The 12,260-nt window shown below is 40.3% G+C and overlaps 1 protein-coding gene across 1 annotated transcript; it reads left to right on the top strand.

The window, feature by feature from the left end:
* Positions 1–2,446: 2,446 nt before the first annotated feature.
* On the top strand, positions 2,447–11,990 carry LOC132977123 (probable transmembrane reductase CYB561D1). The gene is made up of 4 exons (XM_061041533.1): positions 2,447–2,852; positions 3,850–4,105; positions 5,173–5,210; positions 8,351–11,990. Exons 2-4 carry the CDS (start codon positions 3,949–3,951, stop codon positions 8,855–8,857), a joined length of 702 nt encoding a protein of 233 aa, XP_060897516.1. The 5' UTR covers positions 2,447–2,852; positions 3,850–3,948; the 3' UTR covers positions 8,858–11,990.
* The last annotated feature ends 270 nt before the right edge of the window (positions 11,991–12,260 follow it).

Genomic DNA, 12,260 nt, shown 5'->3' with positions numbered 1-12,260 from the left:
CCGATATTAGCCAATCATGTGAAGAGCGTTATCGGCTAATTTGATCGTAGACATCTCATTTATTACTAGATTTATTCACCAGTCAAATACTATTTCATCTGAGTTTCATTGTCTTACACTTGCAGTTCTCTTCCACCAGCAGAGGGCGCTGTATGGATTACAACCAGCCTCATCACTCCAGAGTGTAACGCGGTGGTGAACGTACATGAACAGTTACTTTCCAGCTGAGTTACCATCTTGTCTTCATTATAAATCTTTTCCACGAGTGTTTGAGAACTGCATTTTAGGGATCGTCACAGTAAACTTGTTTATCTATTTCGACTAATTTCATAGATCTAAGAAAGATATTTGCCAATATATCGGTGTCAGATTTTTTTTCCTTCTCCATTATCGATATTGGCCCCAAAAATCCCATAACGCTCGGGCTGACAAATTTGACTTGGGTTTGTTAAACTAATGTCAAACACATTCAGAAATGTTTAAAAACGTGCTGTTGGCCTAATCTGAGAAGGTTTGGTGCTTGAAGCAAAATGGTGTGTCATCACATCCACAGGTAGACGTCCTTACCTAGTTTAGTTTATTTAACACGGGGCATATAAAAAAAACATTACAATACAAAAAATAAAACAAATACACAACATTTACAAACAATCAAACTTTAAAAACAGTAAAGTGGTCCAGCTGTTGTGTTTAGCATTATGGAGGCGAGGAGAGAAAAGACAGCGATGTTTACACACGTCAGAAGAATCTGAATGAGGCTCGTTTTAAACTAGACTGTTGCCAAGCAACCCAAACATGTGCTGATTGGTTCAGACCTGATAACTCGACACATTTAAAGGGACAGGTCAGTTAAAGTAGTAATAATGTGACATATTCTCTGCAAAAACTCAAATCTAAGCGAGTATATTTCAATCAATCAATCAATCAATCAACTTTTATTTGTATAGCGTCAACTCATAACAAGTGTTATCTCGAGACACTTTACAAGAAGCAGGTAAAATACCTTACTCTTTGTCTGTTAACATTACAAAAGAGCAGGTAAAAAGACCTTACTCATTGTTATGTTACAAAAAGCAGGTAAAAGACCATACTTATTGCTATGTTACAAAGATCCGGCCTATCCATCATGAGCACTTTAGCAAAGCAGCAAAAGTTACAGTGGTAAGAAAAAACTGCCTTATTAAAAGGCAGAAATCTTCAGCCGGATCCCCGGCTCATGGCGAAACAGTCTTCACAGGCCTAGACTGCACCGGGCTTGGAAAAGGATAGGGGGAGAGATGGGATAAGATGCAGGAAGAGGGATAGAGAGCAAGGGGGTGGGGGGAGGTAGACCGTCCATCAGCAATCCGGTGGGGAGGGGAGGGGGTGTGGGGGGTTGTTCTGGCAGGCCGCCAACCCACGATCCGGTGGGGAGGGGGTAGTGGTGGGGGGGGGGGTTGTTCTGGCAAGCCGTCAACCGACGATCTTGAGGAGCCTAGGAGAGCTCAAGAGCTCCCAGGAAAGTAGGTGGTTAGTGACTGAGATTTATAGATAGATACATGCAGTAATATGATGTACTGTATATGCAGAGAGAGAGAGAGAGAGAGAGAGAGAGGAGCTCAGGGTGCCAGTTCCCCCGGTAGTCTAAGCCTATAGCAGCATAACTAAGAGCTGGTCTACACCAGCACCAGCCCTAACTATAAGATTTATCAAAAAGGAAAGTTTTAAGTCTATTCTTAAAAATACAGACTGTGTCTGCCTCCCGGACCCCGGCTGGAAGGCGGTTCCAGAGGAGAGGAGCCCGATAACTGAAGGCTTTACCCCCCATAGTACACTTGGATATTTGAATAAAATATCAACCACATCACCTGACTAATCCACATAAAAAAACTGTTTCAAGATATAAATCAAAAACATTAGAGCTGAATTATTGTAATGAGTCGAAATAGAATAGATGTTTATTTCCATTTGCACAGGTACAGGACAGGACAGGTACATTGGAATTCTTGTGCGTTTCTCCCTGAGTCAGTCAAAAAAAGTAAAAATTATATATAAAATAGAAAAACATTGTAAGAAAAAAAGTAAAAATAAATAAGTTGTAGTAATACGCGTAATGAGCACATATTATGTAAAGCATCTTAAAATGAAATATCACTTCTCTGTATTTTTAAGTTCTGTGTTTTTTAGAGTCACAAAGAGTCACAAATAATGAAAAATGGAAGGATACAAATGACAAGAAAAGCCCGGGCTACATTATTGATTTACTTTATTATTACAATTATTTAATTTGTCTTGTTATTCTTTCTTTTTTTAATATTCATCTGTGCCTTTTTTTATGTATTTTGTAAGATGTGAGTCCCATGTTGTTTGGATTTGTATTCTTGATAAATAAATTGCAGACATCAAGCGACGACTAAACAGGAAAAACAGGAAATGAAGCATCTCGCTTCCGGCTTAGTCTCTGACGTCAAACCAGGAAGTGAAATCAAAACACGAGCAGTCGGCAGAAGAAGTTGCATGTTTGCTGTCTTTGTGGTTTGGACGGACTGACTGTCTGTCACACGACATGGAGGGATTTATTTCTCTTTTAAACTGTTTGTGTTTTTAACATAAGGAACCAACGAAAGGCAGAAAAAGGAGATAAACTGCCAGAGAGCCGGAGGGGAGACAAACTCTTATTTAACACATAATCGGATTTTATTTCCCCTCAGAGGGATTTAATCGGCTGTTTTAATTTATTCCTTCAAGCCTTTTGGGGAAAAAACGAACTACTAAAACCAGGAATTAATCTCTGTTTCTGCCCTTCATGAGATAAGAAACAACCTTTTTTACAGATTGTTGTCATGGGGACCAAATTACACGACGGTTCAAACGTAAGTTATTTTATTTTTTTAATTAATGAAATAAAAAATTACAACAGTTTTAACCCTCATGCATCAGTTTAATTTACTACCCTGCATGAAAAATAATAAAAACATATTCTGCATAAATCTCTTAAACAACTTCAGTCCTGCTCAAAACTACCAAACATTCAGTAATTTTGAGGATTTTAACCATTTAAATGTCAGTTTAATTACATAATGCTAATATATTTTATGACAATATCCTCAAAATTATTGAATGTTTGGTAGTTTTGAGCAGGACTGAAGTTGTTTAAGAGATTTATGCAGAATTTTTATTTAAATTTTTGACTTAAGAGGGTTGTGAAACATTTTTTAGTCTTCTATTGATCTATTAAAACAATTAAAATCTGCAATCAAAAATCTGTCTAGACAGACTTTCTTAAAAAATAAATAACAAATGTTCTTTCTTGATATTCATTTTCATAACACGTTGTGTGTAACTTGATTCTGTCCGGTGTTTGGGATCAACGAGTGACCATGTAAACTGGCGACTTTCAGCCGAAACTCTGCGGTTGTCATAGCAACATCTGTCGAAAGTTTTTTCTCTGTTTTTCTTGAAAGACATGATGATAAAAAAAGGGGCATTTGTGGGGACTAGTTTAGTTTCAGCAGCTCTTGAAACTATACCACAGCCACAGACTCATTCGGGTGAAAGTCACCGGATAACACGGTAACTCTTTTAACCGATACACCTGTACTCCTCTGAATTGAGGTTGTCAGAATTTTTAAATACTGCGATACTTTTTGGATACCACGTGTTTAAACTATACAGACTTTTATTTTCTTGATCGAAATAATTAATCTTATAAAAAAAAAAACAATCTTCAATCATATGTTCAACCCAAAGCTGTTGTTTGAAATGTTTAGTGATTGAAATCAATAAATGAAACAATCAATATCTTTTTCTGCTTAATTGCATCTCATCGAAGTTAAACCTTCTGTTCTTGTTACAACCTGATCTGCACAGGTCTCCCTTTCTGCCTGAATGATTATGGGTTTCAGAACACCTGCTTGGGCAGTCGGCAGGTAGCCCCGGGCAGGTGAAGCGGTGTGTTACTCCAGCAGCATGCGGTCTGATGTGGAGTACAGTCCGGTGGGAGAGGGGTTCGGGATGCGGGACTTCTGGCTGTACGTGTGGCTGCGGAGGGCGGCGGTGATAGCGGCTCATGTCACCGGCCTGGGACTGACCCTCATCATCTCCCTGCTGTCCAGACCCGGAACCAGTGAGTTCTTCTTTTGGGTGTCATATTCTTTTATCTGTCCGAAAGGGGGAAAACAGAGCAGGGCAAGGTCGACTGACAATTTAAAATTAATTTAAAATATGCAACAATACCACAAAAAAAAGAAATAATACTGTCGAAGTCTTAAGAAATGAGAAGTAAAGAATTTTTAATATAATTCATTCTGTTTGATTTTTATGAATGAAATAAAAATACAAAATATAGACAATATAAAAAAATTGTCTTTGTCTATTGTAACTATGTAACATATGTATCAAAAATGTTTATGTTGTGACTTATTAAGTTCAAAATAAACACATTTAATAAATATAATATGTGTAAATATTACAGTCAGAGTTGAATAAATTATATGTTGATAGGTTATATCGGTATTAATCACAAATAAAAACAGTGGTCAGATGAAATGGTGAATAAATTCTCCTCCAAATAAACAAAACATTTTTTAAGATTTATTTTTGGGCTTTTTATAACTTTATATGAGAGATAGGATAGAGTCAGAAATCTGGGAGAGAGAAAGGGGAATGATATGCAGGAAAGGAGACACAGGTTGGATTCGAACCCGGGCCGCCCGCTGTAGCCTCTGTGCATGCACTAACCACGAGGCTATCGGCGTCCCTAACTAAAGGAACTGATAGTAGTAACTCCGTCTAACTTGTTGAATGATAACGGAATCCCAAACAGCTGCTCATATGAGTGAAGATGGTACCGGTGCAGGATATATTCGTTAATAAGTAAAACCACCAGAGGCTCATTATCTGCTCCTCATGTTTCCTAAAAAAATCGCTAAGTGAGCCCAGACGAAGCCAGAATACTCAAATCTGGAAACTATTGCTCTTGTTAATGAACATATCATTTTGGGATACATAGATACATAGTTTCTAGAGATAATACCAACAACAACAACAACAACAACAACAACAATATAAATTAGGATAAAAAAACAAACAGGATCGGTCCATTTGTGACTGAATCGGATCTAAACAAAAAAAAAAGTGTACCGTGCATCTCTACTTATGAGGTGTTTATACGTGTGTCTTTATTTGTTCCAGGTCTGTTTTCCTGGCATCCTGTGTGTATGTCCTTTGCAGTAAGTTCACACACACACACACACACACACACACACACACACACACACACACACACACACACACACACACACACACACAGACACACACACACACACACACTTACAGTGAAAGGTCCAGTTCAGCATTTTTTCAGATCTGTTTGTTAGATCTCTTCTGAGTCAGTGTGTGAACTGAAGTTTGTTGCACTGTATTCAAGCTGCCTTCATGTGCTCCTCGGAAATATCGTATTTACGAGTTACGAGCTCATGAACCGCCCTCCAAAGTCGTTTTCTCGAGTGGGACGTTGGGGCATTTCGATGATACCTGAGTTGCAGAGTTTTGACGTTTGTGTGACGTTTCAAATAAGTGAAAAATGGCGGAGAGCGAGGAAACGGTGGCTCAGTCTCAGTTCCCTTAATTGCATCCATTCATCCCTCACGCCTCGTCCACTTGCGTCTCAGTCTGTCCCACCAGAGACGCACGGAGAGACGGTAAGAAACAAAGCAGAGGAGAAGGGATATGAGACGTCCTGAGACAACAGGAACAACAAACACAATATGTTAACAAGCCTAACTTAGCTAGCTAAGCAAATATCAGCTGATTCTAATTTTATTTAAGCTAATAAACAAATTAAAACGTCAACTACATACCTGATGCTCAATCTATGTTCTTCATTCTGCCGCTGAAGCACAATGGCGCTCTGTGCTTTTGGTCTTTAAACTCAAGAAAAACAACGTCACTGCTAGCGTCCAACCAGAGCACTTGAACGCGTGAATGTCGTCATTACGTCTGCACGTCTTGGGAAGTACGATATTCCCGAGGAGCACGTGAAAGCAGCACTTCATCACTGAGTCCTGAGAGGCATTATTATTATTATTATTATTATTGAGGACACTACGTCACCATGGTTACGTAACTGTTGATTCATGTGTTAGTACAGACAGGTCAGTCTGTGATGATTCATATTTAACATTTTAGAAATAAAGAAACAAAAACATCAAACATAAACTCATAAAAAAAACACCTCTAGTCTTTCTGCGGTTCATTATGAACTCTCTTAAGGACACAGGTACATTCAGACGCTCTGCTCTTTGTGTCTCCTTCTTGTTTCCGCTGTAAATAATAGATTAGAAGGAGAGAGGGATGTGCTAATGCTAACTAGCAGTATCTGGTATAATGTTACACACTGAGCAGTTAGTGAGAGCAGCTCTGTGCACTTCATGGTGGTACAGCGTGGTCCATCTCGTCATGGTGGTACAACGTGATCCATCTCGTCTTGGTGGTACAGCGTGATCCATCTCGTCATGGTGGTACAGCGTGATCCATCTCGTCTTGGTGGTACAGCGTGATCCCTCAGTCCTCAGTCTGTCAGCCATGATGACGTCTGACCGTCCACACATCACGCCTCTTCCTGTCACAAACAAGTCTTCACTTTGAGCCCCAAACTTTTGATTGATGCGTCCATTTACTCTACACAATAGAACCCTATTAATGACTCACTGCTTTGTTAAACACACACACACACACACACACACACTCATTTAAATATGAAAAGCATTAATGATTGATGTTTCAAAGACAGTCTCCAAAAGTTAAAAGAACTAAATATAGAGACATTCAGTTTGTTTCTGTAAAGATTAGTGAAGTTATAGACTTTCACTTTAATGACTTTCCACGTAGTTGTTCTTTTAGCGTTGACCATGAAAAGAAATCTGTCGTCTGATGAAGACCGATGCATCAAAACCTGGTTATTAAAACCTTAAACCATAGAGCAGCAGTAAAAGCAGAGCATGTGAAGGACACACTCTGACCTGATATTCAGAGGAACACTTTATTAATCTGATTCAGACGCGGGACGTGCAGTAGTTCATTCTTTGGACACGTGTGCAGCGTGACATGCATATTTTGTTTATCAGTGTTCTTACTTCAGTTAGCGTCACATGCTCTCCTCTCTGTGTTTAACATACCAGCTAACCAACAGTTCATCTGCAAGTTAACAGATAGACTAGTTAGGGCCCGACCGATATGTGTTTTTTGGACCGATGCCGATATGGATATTAGGAAGATTAAAAAAATCAGATACTGATAAATCATCCGATATCTTTCTCTGATCTCTGTTCGATCTGTAGAGATATAAATATAAATACACACAAGTATTGAGTTGATCCCTTAAAAGCAGTCATCAAACACTTCACATAATGAAGACAAGATGGTCACTCAACTGGAAAGTAACTGTTCATGTACAGTACGTGCATCACAGCTTCACACTATGGAGGGTGATGATGTTTGTTGTAATCCATATAGCGCCCTCTGCTGGTGAAAGAGAACTGCTAATGTGAGACAATGAAACTCAAATGAAATGACATTTGACTCATGAATACAATTAGTAATATTGAGACATATCTGCGATAAAATTAGCCGATACAGATAGTCACTAGATAAGCTATTATCGGCTGGCTGACTAATCGGTCTGGCTGTAATACTAGTGAGAAATAAATGTTTTAAAGAGGTCATATTCTGCCCTTTTTGGGGTTCGTATATTTAATCTATGTTCCTACTTTTGTACGTTCACAATAGATAAAGTCTGAAAAAAGTGTTTGTTTTCATGTACTGCTCCTCCTTGCTCCCTCTACGCTCTGAGTCCGTCAGCTACACTCTGTTGAGCCCACACTGTTAGACCCCACGTGGGCCAAGTCTGCTCTGATTGGTCTGCCGATCTGCTCTGTCGTTATTGGTCAGTTGCTCAGCACGCGTCTCTGAAATTTCATCATGAGCTGCTGGGCCACAACGAGCCAATGGGCTTAGATCAGTGATCTCATACTGACAATGACGTCAGACTGACACATTTTTATCGAGGGGGGCTAGAACCGAGCGTTACATGCAGCTAATGCTACAGCTAACAGGAGGACGTAGGAGAAGCCGCGTTTCAGCAGACTTTGAATTTTTGCACATAGATGTGTCTAAACATGCACAGGACACTTGGAAAACACACTAAAGGGCATATAAAACCAGAAAAAAACATAATATGGGACCTTTAAAGTTTGCTTTTAACTGAACGAATATTGGCTGTTACGGACAAAGTGTTCAGAAAAATAGTGCAAATAAAACGACAAACAAACAAACCAGACTGTGATGCTCTTTGTATCTCCTCCTCCTGCAGTACTGTCTGTGTATGACTGAAGGCGTCCTCCTCTTCTCCGCTGAAGGATCCCCCTTCTGCTGCAAATCTCGTAAGAACAAAGTCCGACTCCACTGGTTCTGTCAGGCTCTGGTTCTGATAGCTGCCGCCACCGGGCTGGGCTTCATGGTGGCCAGTAAGAACGTGTCGGAGCTCCCCCACCTGGTCTCCTGGCACAGCCTGCTGGGGGTCAGCACCCTGACCGCCACCGTGCTCCAGGCCGCGTTCGGTATCTGCGTGAAGTTCCCTCAGCTGCTGCGTCTCTCCTCCTCCCCGCCGAGGCTGAAGCTGTACCACGCCACCTGCGGCCTGGTGGTCTACCTGCTGGCCACTTTCACCGTGGTGACGGCCATGTTCTCGGACTGGTTCCAGGCCACGGTCAGAGGCGTGGCCTGGTGGGCCTTCCTGCTGCTGCCCCTCTTCCCCGCCCTCGTGGTGATGAACCAGATCACTAACGCCTACCTGCCCCGCAAGAAGATCACCAGCTAGGCAGCACGTCAGCGGCCATATTGGATTCACCCTATACTCTGAAATCAAAAGAATCCAATGGAAGCCAGAGTCCTCCACTGAAGCTGCCTCTAAACACAAAAGAACTCGCGCAAAAAGCTTCACATGCTGCTATTCCCAGGGACAGAACACGTCAGTTACTGAAGCCTGAAAATCCTCATGCGCCTAAAGAGCAGGTCTGAGAGAAGGCAGTGACTGTTTATCAGAAGTGGAAGTAGCCACTGTGATGTCATCCAGTGTTGTGTTTGGTATTTTTTGCCGTCGCCATTGTTGCTGTTAGGGGTTAAAATATTTAAGTAATCTCCGAATGTTAGCTTCAGATATATACAGAAATTTAGACACAAAATTCACATATTGGAAGCAGAATTAAAAAAAAATCCCTTTAGCATTGGCTTCACTTTTCCGACATCGAGGCGACGTCCACTTCTTATATACAGTCTATGCATAGAGCCAGCCTCTAGTGGCCAGTAGAAGAACTGCAGCTTTGGTGTCCTTTATGTCTTCATGCTCTGACTGAACCAAGAAGCACAAAGAACCTGAAACAGATTTAAAGTTAGAATAAAATAACAGATTTCTGACGTGGTGACTGATTAAGAGGATGGAAACAGACCTCTTCTTTGTTGATCGTGAACAGATTTAGCCTTTATGTGACTTTCGACCGTAAACAGAGGGCTGCTTTTTTATAAACATACAACTTACTATGATAATATTCAACATGATTTCACTCTGTCAGTCGGTGGTGGCTGCTGCATTATTTCTCACAGATGGACCGTGAGTTTGTTAGCTTGATGCTCAACATTTGCTATTAACGGGCCACTGGAATTAGCTTAGCAACTGTGGTAATTTTAACTTAAGTGTCACCTGTCTTACTTAATTAGAATAGTTTTGATTAAAAAGATGCTGTCAGTGAGTTTCTTAGCATCTCTACAGTCTGTCACGCTGCAGTCGTGTCATTGGTCAGAAGTCGGTGAGCTGATACAGACTCAGCCCACGCTTTATTATATCTGCATTAAATGTCCAGTTAATCCTGTAGAAAGAAGAGTTTTCATATTGGCACATGAGCCAGCTTGGCCCCCCGTTCCTTTGCACCACATGCTGATAACCATGTCTAACACGTCCACATATGAAACACAGGACACGGCAGGCTACAGTTATCCTGACAGACAGCTGACCGCCGGCTCATGTTTGGAGCGGCTTCATGTTTCTGAACGTCTTTGTGTGTTTTCTCTTGACAGGAACATTTGCTCTACAGTGACATATTCGCTCTGCAGTTAAAGCAAAAGAAAGAGTGAACAGTGAATGGACTGTTTGTTTTAAAGGAAGCACCACCTGCTGAGCTTGTGAGGAAACAGCTTCAGAGATGATGGTGCTACTGTTGATTATATATTCCCGCCTGTGAGCTCTATTTATTTGCCCTTTTTGTTAGATTTTTATTTTTTTTGTCCGTCTGGTTGTCAACAGGTGCTACATGTAGCACGTTAGCAGTCAGGTTGCATCATTATAAATGTAAGTGTGAATGCTCAGTAAGGTGTCCAATGTATGCATGATGTGGAGGCTACATAAATATAAACGAACTCCTGTCAGTGAAATGGAAAACAACAAAGACAGACGTGAATAACTTCATGCAGCACCTCAGACTCTCAGAGCTCCTGTCACCTTTATGTCAGCGTATAAATGAGACACCTTTCTGTTGTTTTAGGTTCTTGTTTGCGAGACATGCTCCTTGTGTTTTGTTTGCTGAACTACTCCTGTATCGCATCGTCAAAACAGGCCAAAGATTGAAGATTTCTTCTCGCTAAAATATCAACAGTCAATCCAAGAACCGAGCTACCAACATGTAAACCCAACCCCTCATATCTGAAATTATAGCCAGACCGATAAATCGGCCAGCCGATAATATCGGCCGATATCCAGTGACTATCGGTATCGCCTAATTTTATCTCAGATATGCGTCAATATAACTCGATTTATTCACCAGTCAAACAGCATTTCACTTGAGTTTCATTCTATTACGCTAGCAGTTCTTTCACCAGCAGAGGGCGCTATATGGATTATAACAACCATCATCACTCTTCAGTATGGCAATAAATGTGCATATCTATTTCTATAACTACAGATGGAAGACACATCTAAAAAAAGATATCGGCCGATATATCCGTATCAGATTTGTTCTCTCCCCAATATCGATAATGGTGTCGGCCCCAAAAGTCTCATATCGGTCGTCCCTGCTTTATATATTTCCAGCGATATATATCTGCAAAATAATCAAATAATAAGATCATAGTACTTTTTTTAATTAAATATCAAACTTCTGTTACAAGCTAGAGTCACATTCATCAGAACTTTGTCATCAAACGGTCTCTCTTGATTATAAATAGTTGATGTGTAAGATTTAAAGTTAACAGCAATACATTGTTGGTCAGGTGCGGGGCCTGTTGAACCTGACAGGCTGAATGCAGGGCAAAATAACAAACGTGAGCAGCTATAGCACAAACATGTTTCCGTAAAGGCAGCGACAGGTTCTTTAATTTTAAGTCTTTGATCATCAGGACACTGAGGGAGAGAGATGTGATGTTAGGAAGCCTTGATGCACAAAGACTGAATGGATGTAACGCTTCTCCAACACCTTCTTGTCTTATCTTTAGTCTAAATTATCTGACTTTATCTTCAGAAAGTTTAGTTAGTTAAACAAAAACATAAGAATCATGTGATTGAAGTACTTATTCTTAGTTATCATATTCAAGTCCAAGTATTTTTTTCATTTAGATAAAATCCCCCACACTTTTTTTTTGCCCTGACTCTCATCCTTCAGCTTTAGATTTAAACAAACATGAAGTGTAAAATACAAAATCAAAATAATAAACTCCTCAAGTCTGATTTTTTTTTGATGAAAAGGTGAAACTTGGCATGAATTGAAGAGGTTTGTGTTGACCTCAGAATGTATCCCCCCCCCATGACATGTTATTACGTTTGTGCAGCTTGTTTCTCAGGACGCTGCCGTTTGAGCCGTCTCAGTGTCGATGACGAAATCTGAATGTGCTTTGTAGGTTTGTGTTTATTCAGTCTGTGTCTACCTGTAAGAAATAAAACAGAAAAATAACAGAATATTGTTTTACTGAATTATTGTCAATATTTTGAGCTCCTCTTGAAGCTGTGAGGATTCTATTGATACAGTTGCAAAACGCAATTACAGGTACAAGCCGGGCAAACATCAAACCAACAGGTGTTGCAGCAATGGAAGCGGGCAAGAGAAGTGGTTCAGATAGAAGTGATTGTACCCGACCTAAAAAGCCTCTGCATGTTTCTAATAAGCTCCACGAGCAGAAACGTGCTCAAACTAGGATCAATATTGGAGATGCTTTTGAAAAATGGAGAGAGGTTAGAA

The sequence above is a fragment of the Labrus mixtus genome, chromosome 7, assembly GCF_963584025.1.
Source record: "Labrus mixtus chromosome 7, fLabMix1.1, whole genome shotgun sequence".
Classification (NCBI taxonomy): domain Eukaryota; kingdom Metazoa; phylum Chordata; class Actinopteri; order Labriformes; family Labridae; genus Labrus; species Labrus mixtus.
Note: the sequence above shows the minus strand (reverse complement) of the source record. Positions and strands in the feature narration are given on the sequence as shown.

Bases quoted from the DNA above. Each gene is read 5' to 3' on its own strand.
- LOC132977123 (XM_061041533.1), top strand. From the start codon at position 3,949: ATGCGGTCTGATGTGGAGTACAGTCCGGTGGGAGAGGGGTTCGGGATG. The intron at 4,106-5,172 runs GTGAGTTCTTCT...TATTTGTTCCAG, and splicing joins GCTGTCCAGACCCGGAACCA to GTCTGTTTTCCTGGCATCCT. The intron at 5,211-8,350 runs GTAAGTTCACAC...CTCCTCCTGCAG, and splicing joins CTGTGTGTATGTCCTTTGCA to TACTGTCTGTGTATGACTGA.